Source organism: Aspergillus pseudoviridinutans (genome assembly GCF_018340605.1).
Source record: "Aspergillus pseudoviridinutans IFM 55266 DNA, scaffold_3, whole genome shotgun sequence".
Taxonomy (NCBI): Eukaryota; Fungi; Ascomycota; class Eurotiomycetes; order Eurotiales; family Aspergillaceae; genus Aspergillus; species Aspergillus pseudoviridinutans.
In genome coordinates this window covers 3,845,999-3,863,366 of record NW_025091283.1, presented here as the reverse complement: position 1 = coordinate 3,863,366, position 17,368 = coordinate 3,845,999, and the positions used below count along the sequence as shown (strand labels likewise).

Here is a 17,368-nt window from a genome sequence, read left to right as displayed (position 1 = left end):
GTGCTGCATTGGCAGCAGCATGCGCTATTTAAAGCTCTTCGGCTTTTGTCTCGAATTCCAATTCAACGTTTTGGAGATACACTGCACCCAGTCCTCGCCACGCCGGTTGTGGGGTAGCACGTTTGCAAACGGATACCGCGATGCGGATACAGTCACATAATCGCCCGGCAGCAATTCGACTCTACCATGGCTGTCAGCGAATCTCAATGTAGCTTCGATGTCGCAGAACCCACCTCTCTCGACCATCAAAGCTTGCCCATGAGCTTGTTCGGGCATCATAAGGCACTCCCATACGTAGAACAATGGTGTCTGGCAATATAATCGGTCGGAAAGACAGGGTGTGGGCGCAGATGGCGGTAACGAGAATGACAGGGTTCTCTGGATGACACAGTGAACCTCCCGCGGCCAGATTGTACGCCGTCGAGCCGGTAGGCGTCGCTATACAGATGCCGTCCGCTAGCAACGTTGTGAAGTGCTCATTGTCACCGAACAATTCAATTTGAGACATCGCTGATAGGGTCAGTCAGGGATCCATTTCCATGCAAGGCGAGTGCATTCACGGGGGGCCTTACTAGGGTTCGGTCCTCTGTCAAGCACGACATCATTGAGGATCTGGAAAACCTTGTCCGGTCTATGGGTCAATGTTCCTTCCATTTCCTCTCCTATCAGTTCTTCGACGAGATCCCGCTTCGTTATGTTTGTTGCGTCGTTCTCCGGCCGACGATTGCTCCTCATGATCGTGCACTCGAACCTTAGTCTGAGGCTTACCACGACACCGTCCTTAAACGCCGTCTCTAGTGTGCTCTGATATTGGTTGAAATCGAATCTGGTCAGGAATCCCAGAGAACCCAGAGAAAACGAGAGAACGGGTGGTACGACGTGCTGGAAAAGCCAGCTCGTGTAGAGAACCGTTCCGTCCCCTCCTAGTGTAACAACAAAGTCAAATAAATGTGCTTCCTCGGATGCCATATCTGAATCCCAATACTTGAGCCGGTCTTCCGCTGTAGGTTCTTCTTGAAGGAGTTGAATGGCTCCAAAGTCAGGGTGCGTTTCCAGCCGCTTCTCCACATAGACGACATATTTTGTCGATCGATCCTTGGAGAGCAGCCACTGGGTAACCTTCCGTGTAAGTACGATAAGAGATTCGTCGCGCACCTTCGTCACCAACAATACGCTCTTCACCGTAAGCTTGAGCTTGATGCTCCCTAGTTTCTTTGACAGCTTGCGCACATTCCATGCCATGTCCGATAGCTGCTTCTTGGTCAGGTGACGTGATTGCACCACTGTAGGAGGTGTCTTGAGAGCCTTTCGATCCTTCGCCTCGGACGGTTTAATCGCATCGTCGTCGTCAACGCTCGTTTGTGGAGTGATTGTTTCGTGCGCCTTGCTCGGCTTCAAATCTGGTCGTATGTCTTTGGATGGCGGCGTTATCCATTCACCCATTATCAATGAATGCACGAAGCATGCTGTTCTCTCGTCGGAACTGTCAATGTGTGGTCTTGATCTTGCGTCGTCTACCGAAACCAACGACGACTTGCGGCGGTGACTGCAGTCGGGGTAAATCACGACCTAGCAGGTAGGGGTTACAGCGGTTAGCAGAAGGTTCAATCTCAGTACTCGTGGGTTTGTGCGTTTGTTGTACCTCCAGCTGGTTAGGCATTTCTGTGTCGCTGATTGCCCCTCCGTGGTCCTTCCGTCAGGTCAGCTCTGGCAGTTCCGCCAGTGAGGGTCTGGCGACTTACAATGTCATCCTGCAACAGCCCCTTCTCCATTATGCCACAGCTCTATTCTCAAAAGTAACTGATTCTGAGTAGCTTTCTGATGGCCTTCTGGCGCGATTGTCCCATAATGTGTGGATTGAGAATCTGACTTGCTGCGTTCAGTGAGTTGTTACGGTTCCGTTCGAAGTGGGTATGACGTCGTTACACGGCTCAAACAGTCATCATGTCTAATCCTGCTGAAGTGCATATCAACGTGAATACTTGCCAACGCTCATTGTTGGCGCTAATTTGGTGTTTATTGTGCTTGTAGTTTTGGTGTGTCTTTCCAGCATATCCAGTTGTATGATTTGGCTAGAATGGTCCGTCTACTTGGCCTGTGGGGATCTATGCCAATCCCTCCATGTCAGCGATATATATATTCATGATAGCTCAGTACAACTTCTGGTGGGTATTACCCAAATATACCCACGCTGTGTGCTATGATGCAGTAGCTAATAGCCATGTTGAAACTAAGGATGCATTCGTTCTCACGTTAATCATAGAACAAAGAGTATCATATACGCGCGCACAACGTAAGGACGAATATAATATTGAGAGCAGACAATAAGGTCTCCTCCCGGTCGATGTTGATACCCTTCCCGCCATCCACCAGCCTAGAACCTAGTAGTTCAACCTGAAAAACATAGTCATCGAGGGGCAAATGTGAAAGGGAGATGAACACCATGGTCTCTGAGACAAGATGCACAATCCTCAACCACTATAAGAGTACATTCCCATATGCCAGGGACATTAGACTCCAATAATAAGGGAGCATACTGTGTCGAAGTCGCGACGACTGACCTTGCGGTCTAATAGGGACAAATGGAGTATTGCATGTAGCTAGGTAAATGTATCAGCAAAGCTCTCATCCCCGCATCAGTGTAGGCTCAGCATTCGGCATTCGAGGACTTATTCAGCTTAAATCGAATAGTATATTATATTTTCATTTTCGGCGTTCTTCAACAACTTGTCTCCGTGGCCCAGCTGGTTAAGGCGTCCGACTGTTAAGCTAGCTGCTCCTAGCAATCGGGAGATCGGCAGTTCGATCCTGCCCGGGGACGAATTTTTTGTTCTTCTTTCTGCGGTTGGCAGTTACCACCGATCTCCATCAGTCCAAACTCTGCCTTGACTCAATTACCAGCGATCGTGACTTTTTCTATTCCGTAATAATATCGATAATAATAGGTAGATTCCTCCTGCGAGGCTGCAACCACTCGGCGGACTGGGGTGTGCGTGAAGGCATCCTCTCTATCAACCGCACAAGTGAGTTTGATGGCATTCAATGTCCCTAGTCTCATGTATCCAAAAGCGAGTTTGGTTCTTCAACGATTGGTCTCCATGGCCCAGCTGGTTAAGGCGTCCGACTGTTAAGCAGTAGCTGTGCAATCGGGAGATCGGCAGTTCGATCCTGCCTGGGGACGAATTCTTTTTTGCCTTTCTACTTTACACCCTCTGCTGTCAATCACTCCTTAATCTGCCTTATGATTTCTGCCTCAATTCATCATCAACGCTAGCTCAGTGTTTGACGCACCGTCTGAAAGTGGCAAACAATTCGTCCTGTGTTGCTGCAGTGGTCAACAGCGGGACAGGCAGCAGTCAAGTTTGAGGCTGTGTAGAGTACTCCGTAGTCGAAGTTGATCTAGAATACCATGGCACTGAACATTATTACCGGCCACGCGAGAAAGTTCTAGCCTTTTGGTCCCTCCTTTAAGCTGGTACTACGCCCTCTGTTCGTTTGAGACGCTTACCAGATGAACACTCAAGGCATCCAGATTCCCAGTCAGATACAGGTCCTGGTTCCTTCGTTCCCGTCCGAGCTTTTAGCCTGGTCGTATTTCCAATGCCACGTACGGCTAACTTGGCTGACACGACCGCAGCTGGGAAGCCACCCAACTCGGCCATGTCCTCCGAGTCGATGATTTTCAAGCGCCTTGAGACACGCGCTGCACTCACTTAGCCAATCAGATGTCTCCATGGCCCAGCTGGTTAAGGCGTCCGACTGTTATCGTTGTCCATTGTTGGACTCGGCAATCGGGAGATCGGCAGTTCGAGCCTGCCTGGGGACGTTTTTTGTACTTGGTAAAACATACGTTGACCCTTTTTTGGTGCACAGAAGCCCCCTTTCTTCATTCCTCATGGTATTTTTGGCTCCTGAAAAATATGTGAAGGCTGTGTGGCTTTGCCAAAGGGGAAGTACGGCGAGTTTCTCAAATGATAGCTGGTTGTTCTCTCAAGGGGATGGATGCGGATATGACCATGTCCTGTACAGCTCTTAAAGTTCCGAGAACTACGTATCTGTCCTTACGGAGTACAGTCTTCTTTAGCTTGAGGTGGTAGTGACTTTGACACTCAGTTACTTGAGTAGCACTGTTCCTTGGGTGACGTTCACCCACCCAAGGCTCCCCTTTTGCACGTTCTGATTACATACTACTTTGACAGTATATTCGGCTGTGCCGGACCCGGCCCATGAGTGGGCTGATCCAGTAGGGAAAAAAAATCAGCAAAGTGTTCAAATTCGAAGACACAAAAATTCGTCCCCAGGCAGGATCGAACTGCCGATCTCCCGATTGCACAAGCTATTGCTTAACAGTCGGACGCCTTAACCAGCTGGGCCATGGAGACTTGTTATTGTTTCTGCCGGCCGCATTTAAAGCCCTATAAACCTGAATAATTGTAAACCACGAAACTTGTTTTGCGGCTAGAACCACTTGGCTTTCGAAATCCATGGAATCGCTCAGGATCAGCGCCAGCGTGGGCGTCATTCATTCCTTCCCTTGCTGTGGTTTCTTGCTCGTATGAATCTGATCTGGACCATCTACGCTGTGTGACGTATAACGGACATTGCTCCCGAAAGTTCAGAAGGGAAGATCCTTTGATGATCCCTCGGCATTGCCTTGCCTGTGATACATCACTCCAGCATGGACCACATGTGTACATGCCTGGCTGTACGACTAGATGCTGGAAACTAGGATTCTAGGATGTAATCAAGTGCATATCACATGCAGTATGGTGTGCTGTCTTTGCTTGAGGTTTGCCTCTATTTGCAAGTGAGCAAGTCTGTCTACAGGAGTATGGAGAGCGTCAGTGTCATATCATCTCTACACTGCGTTTGAAGAGTCTGCCTTTGCTGATATCAACGATCCCGATTTGGAAGTAAGGTAGTTTCGAGGAGCTGTCTGGTGCCATCAGCCGTGATTGGTCGGGCACCCAAACATACTGCCTGACGTATTTGGTGTGCTCTGTACGGAGTAGTATTCATATGCAGGTGCGATATGCATGTACGCATTTGACTCATGGCGACCTGCAGCTGTCCGCCAAATCATTCTGGCGATGGAGAGAGAACATGAGCAGGATTCTGTTCTCCTTTCTTTGAGGATGGTTGAGCGCAGACTGCAGACCCACCTTGTCGTCGGATCGTTCTCCCAACTTCAAACCCATGACCAGGCGTATCTACTATCTGAGTCTATGGTGCAGGATTTCAACAGTAGATCCAGCCTGTATTGTATTTTGATGCTCCGCCACCAAGTGCAATGAACGCGCACTGTACCAACTTGCCATGTTCGAGTCACCTCTAGTCTGGAAGCTTTGCCAGGAAATGTTCTTCGTGCCAGTCACACGATGCCCACTTCGCCTTTCTCAAAGCAGGCTCCATAAGAACCATCCACTTGAGCTGGCTTACTTCCGTAATAATAAAGCCTAACAGGCCACAGCCATCAGGTTCTTGAACTTCCTGATTTAGGTTTAGGTTCAGTTCGACAAAGGTTGAGCTCAGACGTTGTGGCGCTCGGACGTAGCACGCGGCGCGCAGCGGCAGAAGGATGAAAATTTGGTTTCACACAAATGAACCTAATCCTACGAATGGATACGATGCATCCGCTAAGGAGCTAGCAGGGCCTGGCACTGCAGGCTGGCATGCATGTCGGGGGCATATGAGGCACACTCTGTGCCATCTCATTGCTGCGGTTGATATGTCTCATAGTGACAGCTTGGGGTGCGTGATTGCAGCAAGCGCCGCGGGAAACAGACATCTTAAACGGTGAGTGGCTGTGGCAAACGGTGTACGCGGCCAAACATGGTAATTGAAGGACTATGAATCCTTCAAGGATGAGGTTACTCAGCTAGAGCGCGGGCTGCGCGGCCGAGGCGAGATTACAAAGGCCACTTGGAAAATTCAATTAAAAATGCTGAAATAGCGCCTAAGCCCGCAGTGAACAGATGTTTGACCAATGATAATGCAATCGGCTACAGTTATTTCCCAAAGTATCACAGGATCTGGCCCCGATGACATGGAACTAAGGCAAGTCAAATCAATTAGCGGGATTTCCTATGCCCGAGCTTTGCGGTCTTTAAACTTTGAGTGGCTGGCATCTAGCGCTGAGTCGAGTGCTCTTTCAAAATCAGGATTGAATCATGTTCAATGAACCCTGATGGAGAGATGGTAGACAAGTACGGCGTACATGTCTTCTGATCTGACATCCCTTGTCTCTGTGTGATGCTTACTGCCTGTGCCTCGTTATGTGGATCAAGTCCGAGTAAGTAACTATTAGAGGTGATCACTACACGGCTGTGGAATTTAACTAAGTTAGTGTCGTCGATTATTGCCCAGTTCCAGGCTTCTCCTGTCTTGGGCGGTTGGATTGTGACCGCCATTTCGGGGTTGCTGGATTGAGCCTGGTACAGCAGCGAGGCGCTAAGTAGGCGGAGACAGCCAAGTCCTACCCCGTTTGGAGTCTTGGAGACTTGAATTACTACTTACTTACACTCCAACCATAGTGTGCGATTGACGATCAGAGGATTCTGTCGTCATGATTGCTCCTTTGATCCTTCTAGTAGTGTTTAATTATGACAACGGAGAGGCAGTTGACCCTAATCCTGTGAGGCTGTGGTAGTCATTGAAGAGATGCCGACCGTGCCCGCGGTGAAGGCATAGGGGATAGATTTTAGAGGGGCTAGACTAGTTCCAGGCCAGCTGATACTGTAGCATTGATGTGGCCTGTGGGCGTTTGATAAGATCATCTCTTGTGACAGATTTTCTCCCCGAGGCCCCAGCTCGTATGCAAGCGGGCTGTTATTCTTGAGCGATCGGCGAATGGAATGGAATGGAATTAATTTTTGACTGCTATTTGAGACAACTGTCTGACTAACTCCAGGTCCAAGCCCAGGGCAAACAGCAGGGAGCAAAGTATGCGGCGACCTTCCCTTTTACCTGGTAGTATCCCTGMACGACGCCATTTAAAGTGGAGACAAGCGATCAAATGGATAGATCATCAGCACACTAAGCACAACACTCCGTATAGGAGACTGACCCACTTGCATTGCCCATCAGCGTCTCAGAGCCACAGAGGAGAAGTGATCCAAGAAATTCGTAAGCATTGTTACCTACGTATCCGTACTGACCCCTGACTCAGGCCCAGTTTGTTCTATTAATTTTCTAGCCCCCCCCTGCGGTACCCGTGGGTCCGCACATGCGTCCTAACTTCCCGGCGGTTTCTTCCTGAAATCCGCGGCCTTTGATTCGCACAGCAAGTCAAATGATGATCTTAACCGTCCGATCAACTAGTACATTCTAGGTAGTGTTCTTAGCCATGTCGATGTCGATACTCGATAGGATGTTGGATACACACAGAGTACTGAGTTTACGAAGGTCAGACAACGGACTTGAATCCTATGCCATGTACATGACCGTTATGCTGAGATTTCATGAGAACCGCCTAAGCCCTCACAGGCGATCAAGGTAACCGCCCTTGGAAGCAGGGATTGGGGTGAGCAGGACAGGGGGTAGGAACATGAGAAATCCGCCTTGTTCGATGGCTTGATGCTCGGTTCTATGCTCCATAAAGCATACTAAACCGCTAGAAGTGAGCAGAAAGTCCGAGATAATACCTTAGTACTTCGTTCAGTATGCTGTAGCCTTGAGTTTTTATGTCGTGAGCCTTGAGCCTTGATGTCTTCGTGACATCGATCAATCTTTCAGAACCGTTGTTCAAGCTTATTGCTCTTGTGCAACTTTAAGAAACTCGTCCTTCATACGCTGTATCAACTTCTTTGAGGGCTGCGTTGGCCATCGCCTCATCAGTATGGAGCCACTATGGAGTACAAAGACACGAAGTAGTAGGTAATACTTGCTCCTCACACTCCAGTCCACTCCTAGCCGAAGTGTCAGTTGATAAATGAATCGTACCCCCACTTTAAATTGTTGAGCATATTTCATCCTTGGCTCTCCGTCAAACTTAGAAACAAAATAGTCGACTCATACATGATACATCGATACCCTGCAGTATTCTGTATTCCGTAACAAGTAATATTGGATATCTGCTGGTGGGAGTGCATTAGGTGATATTATTGATGTTGAAAGGCATACACTAATGCTGATCACAACCAGTGTCACATAGATATCAATATTTGTCCTTTTTACTTTTTTCAATACTAAATGTCTTACGCCCTTGTCCTGGGCTAACAAGCCACATAGAATATTAGTAAAGGTGGGACGAGGATAAAGATAAAATCTCACCATTCACATGACTCTTGATCTTAGTCTCTCCGAATCCTGCGCCTAATCGGACGGCCGAAGGCTTGGTATGGAGTGCTTAGCGTCTCCCTGATTACGAGATTACGAAGTCTAGCCGTTCATGATTAATCTATGAGTCCAAGTGTCCAACCTTATCCACCGCAGACTAGAAATGCAGAGTTAAGCCTATGACGATGGTGGATGAACTCTCCCCAAGCGGTTGGTTTCAAAACGAGATAGCGGATCACAACTTCAGAGAGTCCCCGGTGAGACCGAAGCATGTCTTATTTATAGTGATACAAGGGTGTAGCACAGGCAACAAAGCGATGAGCAAAGCTGGATACCATGGATAACACATAGATATATGCCTTGCAGAGTGACCTCCTTCAGCTTGGAGCGACGATGCAATTGTAACCCTTGCGTAAGAGGTATTGAGCATAGCAATATGTGACGCATCGAAGGAATGAACTTGTGGGGAGGCACTCGAGTGGTCAGGCAGGTTGCACCCTGAACCTGATACATAAATACGGACTTACGGACTTACGGAGTAATAATGATGATAGAGGTAAGGCCAGACTCAGCAAAGGAAGAAAACATTATTAGTATGTGGGCCAGCCTCCAACTTCAAGAGATATGAATGCCGAAAGCCGTAGCCACACAGCAGCGGGCGCCAGCGATGATAGGTCGAAATTTGCTAGTGTGGCTTCAACATTAAGAGACAACATTCCAGAAAAAGACGAACCCTTTTAAGTCGAACCTGCTAAACTAAACCGGGCGTGTCTCTCCGCAACATCGCAGCCACTTACTAATAGGGCCAAATTTCGGGCGAGAAGAAAGTGGAAAAAAGGGAAAAAGGAAAAAAGAAAATTAAAATAGGGAAATCCACTAATTCATATGTCGCTGCCAAACATCTTAAGTCATGATCCTTTTAAAATAACTCCATCCCTGATATGTACGGATACCAGTTCATATGAATGCTGGCTAGTTGATCATGTTAGCAGTACTCCGTAGGTCCGTAAGCAGTCACTACTGATGACAATACTACAGAGCCTGAGCCCTAGCTTTATGTATAGCTGCATCTGCATGGGGACCTCGGCAGCGCTCTCCGTGTCCATCATTAATACCTACTTGTATATTCAAATCGACAAAGCTGACTTGATGCGTGTGTAACCATCGACCTGATCACAAAGGAGGTAACTTATTTCTTGGTTATCTAGCCGCTTACACAGCAGTCACTTAGTCACACACGGGCCTTTGAACTTAAGTTGCTACTACGAAGTACTACGGAGTACGGAGTACTACTTAACCTAGTTTCAGCATGTTCCAGACACACTATCTTTCTGGTTCCTTCTCTGACTTCCTATCCTACCCTGCTCTAAGTGTTCCTTTTTATTTTCTTCTTGAAATCCCATCCAATGAAAACCCAACTCCTTGTAACCTTTCATGGGTCTGATCATCCCCACCAGTGGTAAGGTATTGAGCATTTCCTTCTCCACCAACATGGCGGCACCATGGTCACCACCGCTACCATGGGTCGAACCGTCCAGCTCATCAAGAGGGTCCAGAAATCAAGCCGGACTTCTGAAAAGGCGGTGGAAGATAGAGAAGAGAAAAATAAGAATTCTATACGGAGTACGGAAACGGAGTAGAGGAAAGAATTAATGCTACAGGCCTACGGCCCATGGAAAGGCAGTGGAGCCGCTGAGCTGAGGCATGGCCTCTGAATCATCACCTCCTTCCTGTTCCATCCCTGCCAGACCAGCCCTGCCTCCTCCGTTCCTTAGCCGACTTGCTTGTTCCATTCTTCCCCCCCTGTGAGACGCGGACCAAGTCAGCTATTTTGTTAGTGTCAACGTTGTGTCATCTCACTATTGAACATGTGTCCGCCAATAGATTGTCAGCTATGGAGTCCCAACCTTTGGATCGTGGAGCTGGGGCGGACGGTAGATCGGAAATGTAAGTTGATGCCACGAGTAACAAGTGACCCCATATTCATCACGTAGAATAAAAAAGAAATTTTATTATTAATTTTTTTTTTTTGTTCCATTTATTTCGTATTAATAAAATAATTATTTTTCTAAGAAGGGAAAGTAATTTGATGCAATGGGGACAGTGAAGATCTCTGGACTATCTGGCTTAAGTTACTACTTTATTACTTTACTACCTCCTTCTGCATGACTACTCGCTGGGTACCTTGCCATGAGCGCCCTGTGACCCCTTGTGTCATCTTTATATGATGAGTCTCGATCTCTGACCTTATTATTGTGCATCTTGCTGCAGTCATCCATGGATTTCAATCCACCTCCATCTGTCATATAACTCTGCGCTCTACATACCTTGTCCCTCTCTCGCCATATAACCAGCACCTTCATCCACTTTCAGCCAACTATCATAACCATTCCTGATCTGATTGATACTCTCAACATTGCCACCAATGGCCGACTGCTGGCAACCACAAGCCTCCGTAGCAGGTCCCTACTGGATTTCCCCAGGAGACCAGCCATGTTTCCGTACGTCGACGTTTCGTGACTTGATGTATGCTTTCCCAAGACCGAAGCACACTAGCCGGGTAATGAAACCCCGGAGTGCTGGAAACAGTCCTTCCTCTGCTGGCAAGCGAAGGGCCACCACGTCGCACACTTCACCAATGTACCGGCACCTCCCGCAGCAGTCTTATCAGGCTCAGATCCAAGCTGCTCTCGCGGCTTCCGCCATCCGCAGAACACGCCAACCGCGACCAATGAGTTGGCACCCGGCATCACTGCGATCAACAGGATATTCCACCTCTCAGTACTTACCGGCCACCACTATGTCTGGAAACCTTGCTACCACAGGCTTATGTGCTTCGTCATCCAACACGCTTCCTGTTACGTACGGTGGCGACGACATTCTACCTGCGTACCCCGCCTCAGATGCGGCGATGTTCTCCTCTCTGTCCGGCATGGAAGATCCGACAATTATGCAGCAACAGTACCTCCCGCAAACGAACGGCTCGCAGGTCGAGCCCATCACCTGGGACTCCGGTGCGTCTATCTTATCCGCGATAGCTCCGCCCATGTCTGAAGGCTGGTCCTTCGATATGATGTCCCTGAACAGCAGTATTCCTGGGGCGGACGTTGCGGGATCGACTTACGAGAGCGCGCCGTCTTCTGGACCTCCCACTCCATTTCTGCCCATTCAGCAGTTTGATGAGCCGGATGCGGTTGAGGAGAAGCCTGAGGACGAGCTTGTCGGGATGGGCCTGTACAGCAATCCTGACGCATCGCTGAATGCGTCATTGACTGGACTAAGCGGCAAGGGGTTGAAGCTGGAGGAGACTTTTACACCATCACCGGACGACGAGACCGAAAATCAGGACGCTGACGGAGAGGATGATGACCTGCAAGAGACCGCAGAGAAGCAAGCCAGCAACAGCGTCGATGCTCGTCAACCGCAACTGGGGCCTCAAACATATGCTCAATCTGTGAAACCAGCAGAGAATATGCTTAACAAGTCATTCTTTTTCGAGGACGATGGCAGACTAGACCAAGATGGCGGATTAGTCCCCCAGCAATTCTTCAGTCTAGAAAATCAGCCATGCATGAATTATGCATATGGGTGGATATGAAATTTGGAATCTGTTTCTTTGCTTTTTTCCCTCGACAAATCTTGTCTCTCCTTTGTCTTCATCCTTGTTTCATGGCATAGCGCGGAGTTTTGATTTTTATGAGTGGCATGAACTTTGACGAGGATACCCAACGGAAGGTACAATGATATGAATAGCTATATGCATTAGACAACTGAGCAATAGACGGGCAACTTGCTAAGACTAAGATTCGTTTCTGAGCTGTGTATCGATCTGATCTGTAACTGATTTCTGGATTTACTCATTCATTTTTTCCTTTTTCTTCATGCCTGGTGTTCAATCAGAGCTTGAGAAGAGACGAGTCAACTCTCTTAATCAGTCAGCTGAAATGGTGTCTCCTCCCCGTCTCCATGGTCTCCACGAGGTAAGATTGATAGTAGGTAGCCTCACAGACGAAGATGCCAGCTCTCACGGCGTCCTGTTTCCCGACTGAATAGCTGTGCAAACTGCATCAAGACGTTCAGGAATTGAAAACCCAAACTCGGATGGTCTGATTCTTGAAGACTTCAAGTATCAAAGCCTGGCGAGAACAAAAGCACCACATTCTGGGTAGATCATCATCTTTTGCCTCGGACATTATCAGCTCATTCATTCACAGTATTAGACATGTCCGTTAAGTCTCATTTAGCCTCCGGCGTGACTTCAAAGCGGTGCTTGCCTTGAGAGTCTTGTTGGGCTCCATCGCCAACATAGAATCTGCCAGGTCAACATGAGAGTGATAATTTCTAAGGGTACCTCAGCTATTGCATTATTCCCAACTGCCAGAGCAATTGTTAATAATCTCGTAGAATGTCCGCAGACTGTTGATGGACATTGAAACAAATTCGGGACCAGTCGGAAGGAAAAACAATTCGCCGATATAAAAATCCCGTCGATCAGATACAGTGGTACAGACAATAGAACGAGACTCACGAGAGAATTACGGATACTTCTTAACTGAAAGATCCGGGGGAGCAAAATGGCAAAAGTATTCTTTACGCCGTGGAAGGACCATTCTCAGTTACTCACTGTCCGGAATCAATTCTATCCTCCGCCAGCCTATGATGGACCGGATTTGCGCTCAAAGGCCTGCGCAACGGTACGTAGTTTCTACATTATGCTTGAATATCATGATTAACGCCCCCAAGGTCGGAATCTGGAAGCTCCGTGGCAACCTCCCACATCCGGTTGAGGCTACTGCCTTATTAACGGATGCGATTCTTCACGACGACGCTCAGAAAAATTCCATATTCTCGATTCGAGCGACCTACTCAGCTGCTTTTTGTCGGTCAGTCACTTTTTATGCATTTGCGACACGGGTGCATCTCTAACGCAGGTCTATTAGATTTGTAACGGGTCTCGTTGACTCGAAACTCCATGGACAGAGGAAGACCATGTTTCAACGAGCGATTGACCTCGGGCTTCCAGCATCGTTTGTTGAGCTGCGTCACGAGGCGACCCATCGAGAGTTACCGTCTCTTGTGGTACTCCGCAATGCGACGCAGCGCTCATTAGAGTGGCTCTGGGACTATTACTGGGCGAAGACAGACTCTGATGTTGCGCTTGTACMTGGAAGGCCTGCGCCTGCGGTCTCTAACGGTGCCGACGATGGCAATGTAGAAGAAATCAAGAGCATCGTCAGATCTGCTCTGGAGCATCCAGTGAGCCAGGGAGATCTTTCAGAGCCACCACGGAAGAAGAGGAAGTCAGATCATCACTCGTCATTCCTTGCGGCGCAGCTGGTGGCGATATGCAAGGTATCAAGAAGAAGTCCTCATTCACTTTCCCGAGTCCTAATTGAGGATTCAATCATTGTGCCAAAGGGGCGAAAGTAAGTCTGCCTTTGATATGCACCGTTAGTGGATTATCCCCAGCTAATATATCTTTACAAGACTTGGCGATTCCATGGACGAAGCATTCACCAAGTGGGACAAACCACTGCAGACTGTAACGGCAGACTACCCTACATTTTTACCAGCCCTGACCGAGGAATTGGTCAATGAAGTGGCATTCACGAGTCGACCGAATACGAAGAATGATCCCCAGTGCGAGGCGATTTATATGTGGCTGGACCACATTTTGAACTCGTCGGAGTGGAGTACAGCGCGGCAATCGCTTTCCCTCGGATACATCCGCACTGTCTGTGAACAAAGTTCGAATTACTGGCTGGATCAGCTCAAGGGCGGTGTTCGCTCGGAGGATGATCGTTTGCCTCCTATTTCTAGAGATAAGAGCAACGCTCCAGCTCGATCGCAGAAAAGATCTGAAAGTACGACACATGCCCAGCATACCGAAGATGACCTACAAGGGCTGCAAAAGTTCGGGTGGGAAAGGTTAGATACGTGGGATACCAGACCAATAGGGATAGTTTGACTTGAGCAATGGTCTACAACCTACCATCCCCGTTTCGCACGACTCACAACTCGGAAGAGATTCTGGATGGATCAAGAAATACCCTTTATATTCATTACATTTGGTACAAGTCGTAGGAAAGACAAATGAGCGATGTATATAATTTTCCAAATACGGCTTAGTGTCAACCACATGATCCGGAGCTACTATGAGGTAATGCTCCGGATTGTCTTCATTCATCGAGAGACCTACCGCTTATTACTAAATGATCTCAGCTATCACCCCGCATTTTCTCTCTCTATTCACTCTCGTCAATGAACTTCCTTAGAGCGATTAGACCGTACTGTGGATCTCGATACTCAAGGACACATCACGTCAGAACCATGCATGTACAATCAATTCCTATGTGTAAGTTGGATATACACCGTGCCTTGTCCAGTCTTGATCGATTCAGTGTTGGTTACCTAAGCATATTTGACGCTCACACTATTGTACAGGGACGGGGAAGGGCAATAACTATGCCTACCTCGTGACGGACGAGCCGACAAAAGAGTCCGTCATCATCGACCCGGCTAATCCGCCAGAGTATGCTGTTCGTCAAACGCGCTTGTGGAATCGACTCTGATGTTCTGCTAGAGTAGCTCCAGAGCTTGATGCTCAGCTCAAGGCGGGCAAGATCAAACTCACAGCCATCGTTAACACGCATCAGTATGTCTCGGCATCCAGTTGTCACTGGATATCTGTATTAACGTGCTCGCCTAGTCACTGGGATCATGCTGGTGGCAACAATGAAATGGTGAGCATAGTTAGCTATGCTTATGCGCTCTTCTGACTAACACATGCAGCTGAAACATTTTGGTAAACTTGCAGTCATCGGAGGCAAGAACTGTCAATCAGTCACGCAGACCCCTGCACATGGGGAGACATTTAAGATCGGGGAGCGGATCTCCGTCAAAGCACTGCACACCCCCTGCCATACTCAAGATAGTATCTGCTATTATATGCAAGATGGGGACGAAAAGGTGGTATTTACTGGTGACACCTTGTTCATTGCAGGTAAGATGTGCATTTCCCGGCTGTAATCGAACGAATCTCACACCCCGCAGGATGTGGCCGCTTTTTCGAGGGAAATGCTCAAGAGATGCACAAAGCGTTGAATGAGACTCTTGCCTCGCTTCCTGATGACACCAAAGTCTATGTAAGCTGCTAAGAGGCCACCTCTCATTGATGCAGAAGACTGATTTCTTATAGCCCGGCCACGAGTATACCAAGAATAACGTCAAGTTCTGTCTTGCTGTATCTCAATCGGAACCGATCAAGAAGCTAGAAGCATACGCAAATAAGCATCAGCAAACTCAGGGCAAGTTTACTATTGGAGACGAGAAGGTATGGACTCCGTTGCCGTTTGACCGCTCTAGCTGACGAGGTTGCATAGCTGCACAATGTATTCATGAGAGTCAATGTAAGAAGATCCAGCCTTTCCATCTCTAATTATACTTATTATCTGACTGTTACATAGGATCCTGAGATCCAGAAGAAGACCGGAAAGACTGATCCGGTGGAGGTGATGGCAGCTTTGAGAGAGATGAAGAATGCTATGTGAACAAGTGATATAGGAATAGTTTTGAACACCATCTGTTCCATTGACTGAACTCTGCGCAATCATGACTATAATAACAACACCGAGGCCAATTGGATTTCTCAGTCAGCGAGTCTGTTGCAGAGGCATGATATGACATTTGATTGGTCATAGCATTGCGTCGGCGCAGTTACTCTCGGGTAGATCGACTACCTTTAGCTTCGATGATCTCCGCATAGAAGTAGGAACGCTTGATAGATCCATGTCAAGAGCACTGCTCAGGTAGTCGGCTGGCAACGCAAAACTGCAAGGGTTTATCGTTTCTTTTCAATTGGTGAAGCTGGGAATATCACAAGAGTGTTGTCTGATCCGTAATCATCATGACGTCAGCCATAGACGAAACTCCTGTTTTCAACGGAATAAACACCCGGAGCAATTGCAGTTAAACTGAGACAACAATCTTCGTTCTTATAATCATATCTCCCTAAGCTCAGACTTTGCAATTGGAATTGTATCGTGCAACCATGTCCTGTCATCAACACATCCCCAGAGACGAAGATGGAATCCCGGGCTCGCCTCTCACCACCAAAAGCCGTGTCCTGGAAGGCGGCGCCAGCATGGTGCAAGATTTCACGCCTGTCAAACAGATCTGCGCCCATCTAAATGCATTCCACATCTATGCGTCGGATCCGACAAGAGCTGTCGAAGCGAATCATTATTGTACACATGTTACAGAAGGTCTTCATAGCTCCCGTCCTTCAGCTCCAGAAAGACGACAGCTGATCTGAAATGCAGACCTCAGGCAGTGTCTGATATACGATTCCACTAAGCCTAACGCCCGATTGATCGGCGTCGAGTACATGATTTCCCCACGCTTATTCGAGACCCTCCCGTCCGAGGAACGCAAATTATGGCACACCCATGAGTTTGAGGTCAAAAGCGGCATGCTGATTATGCCCGCTCCCGCCGGAGTGCCAAAGCCTGCCTGGGAAGCAGCGGAAACATCAGAGATGAGGGAGGTCATTCCGCTGTACGGGAAAACGTATCATCTTTGGCAGGTGGACCGGGGCGATCCACTTCCCTTGGGAGCTCCACAGCTCATGGGTAGCTTCACTTCTGAAGACAAAGTCAAGTACGCTCATCCGCAGGGTCTTGATGGGTTACTTGCGGAGAGGGACAAGACGTTTGGGGTTGATTATAAGGTTAAGGCGGAGAAGAGGAAGGATATCGAGCCGCCCAACTTGAGTCCTGGTAAGTATTTTGAGTCATGGTTGAGACGTTGTGAATTTGCTGACGACTGTCACAGATGCCGACGCCATGTGGAAGAATAAGTAAAACAAAGCTGGGTCACCAAGAGATGGGACATGATGGAAGACCATGCGGCAGAGCAGACTGTCATTGATGTGCATGGCTGGTTACTGAGCAGGATATCCTGAGAACCTTTAGCCATCTACGGGCACATAGCAATTTCTCCCCTGGAGCATTTTGAGAATGAATTCCCGAGTATTATCAAGAGCATGGGTCTCATAATACGAAGGAGAAAGGGAACGAAGGACGGAAAAAGT

General features: G+C 48.1%; 5 protein-coding genes and 4 non-coding genes across 9 annotated transcripts; 7 read left to right on the top strand and 2 right to left on the bottom strand.

Moving 5' to 3' along the window:
- Positions 1 to 24: 24 nt before the first annotated feature.
- Positions 25 to 1,772, bottom strand: Asppvi_005106 (putative NAD+ kinase; the record flags this gene model as incomplete). The annotated part of the gene is made up of 5 exons (XM_043301032.1): positions 25 to 181; positions 234 to 510; positions 573 to 1,569; positions 1,643 to 1,690; positions 1,743 to 1,772. 5 exons carry the CDS (start codon positions 1,770 to 1,772, stop codon positions 25 to 27), a joined length of 1,509 nt encoding a protein of 502 aa, XP_043156967.1.
- Positions 1,773 to 2,729: 957 nt separating this feature from the next.
- Positions 2,730 to 2,821, top strand: Asppvi_005105. Its single transcript has one exon. It is a non-coding gene; the product is annotated as a tRNA-Asn (tRNA).
- Positions 2,822 to 3,092: 271 nt separating this feature from the next.
- Positions 3,093 to 3,181, top strand: Asppvi_005104. Its single transcript has one exon. It is a non-coding gene; the product is annotated as a tRNA-Asn (tRNA).
- Positions 3,182 to 3,727: 546 nt separating this feature from the next.
- Asppvi_005103 lies at positions 3,728 to 3,826 on the top strand. Its single transcript has one exon. It is a non-coding gene; the product is annotated as a tRNA-Asn (tRNA).
- A 466-nt stretch (positions 3,827 to 4,292) lies between these two features.
- On the bottom strand, positions 4,293 to 4,382 carry Asppvi_005102. The gene has a single exon. It is a non-coding gene; the product is annotated as a tRNA-Asn (tRNA).
- A 6,320-nt stretch (positions 4,383 to 10,702) lies between these two features.
- Asppvi_005101 (uncharacterized protein) lies at positions 10,703 to 11,875 on the top strand (the record flags this gene model as incomplete). Its single annotated transcript, XM_043301031.1, has 1 exon — positions 10,703 to 11,875. One exon carries the CDS (start codon positions 10,703 to 10,705, stop codon positions 11,873 to 11,875), a length of 1,173 nt encoding a protein of 390 aa, XP_043156966.1.
- A 976-nt stretch (positions 11,876 to 12,851) lies between these two features.
- Asppvi_005100 (rRNA-processing protein LAS1) lies at positions 12,852 to 14,245 on the top strand (the record flags this gene model as incomplete). Its single annotated transcript, XM_043301030.1, has 4 exons — positions 12,852 to 12,971; positions 13,021 to 13,160; positions 13,218 to 13,703; positions 13,765 to 14,245. 4 exons carry the CDS (start codon positions 12,852 to 12,854, stop codon positions 14,243 to 14,245), a joined length of 1,227 nt encoding a protein of 408 aa, XP_043156965.1.
- Positions 14,246 to 14,607: 362 nt separating this feature from the next.
- Asppvi_005099 (hydroxyacylglutathione hydrolase) lies at positions 14,608 to 15,827 on the top strand (the record flags this gene model as incomplete). Its single annotated transcript, XM_043301029.1, has 8 exons — positions 14,608 to 14,632; positions 14,722 to 14,809; positions 14,861 to 14,932; positions 14,987 to 15,020; positions 15,070 to 15,280; positions 15,331 to 15,422; positions 15,476 to 15,610; positions 15,744 to 15,827. 8 exons carry the CDS (start codon positions 14,608 to 14,610, stop codon positions 15,825 to 15,827), a joined length of 741 nt encoding a protein of 246 aa, XP_043156964.1.
- Positions 15,828 to 16,327: 500 nt separating this feature from the next.
- Positions 16,328 to 17,138, top strand: Asppvi_005098 (OBAP family protein; the record flags this gene model as incomplete). The annotated part of the gene is made up of 3 exons (XM_043301028.1): positions 16,328 to 16,541; positions 16,599 to 17,054; positions 17,110 to 17,138. The coding sequence occupies 3 exons, from the start codon at positions 16,328 to 16,330 to the stop codon at positions 17,136 to 17,138; spliced, it is 699 nt and encodes a 232-aa protein (XP_043156963.1).
- Between the last annotated feature and the right edge of the window lie 230 nt (positions 17,139 to 17,368).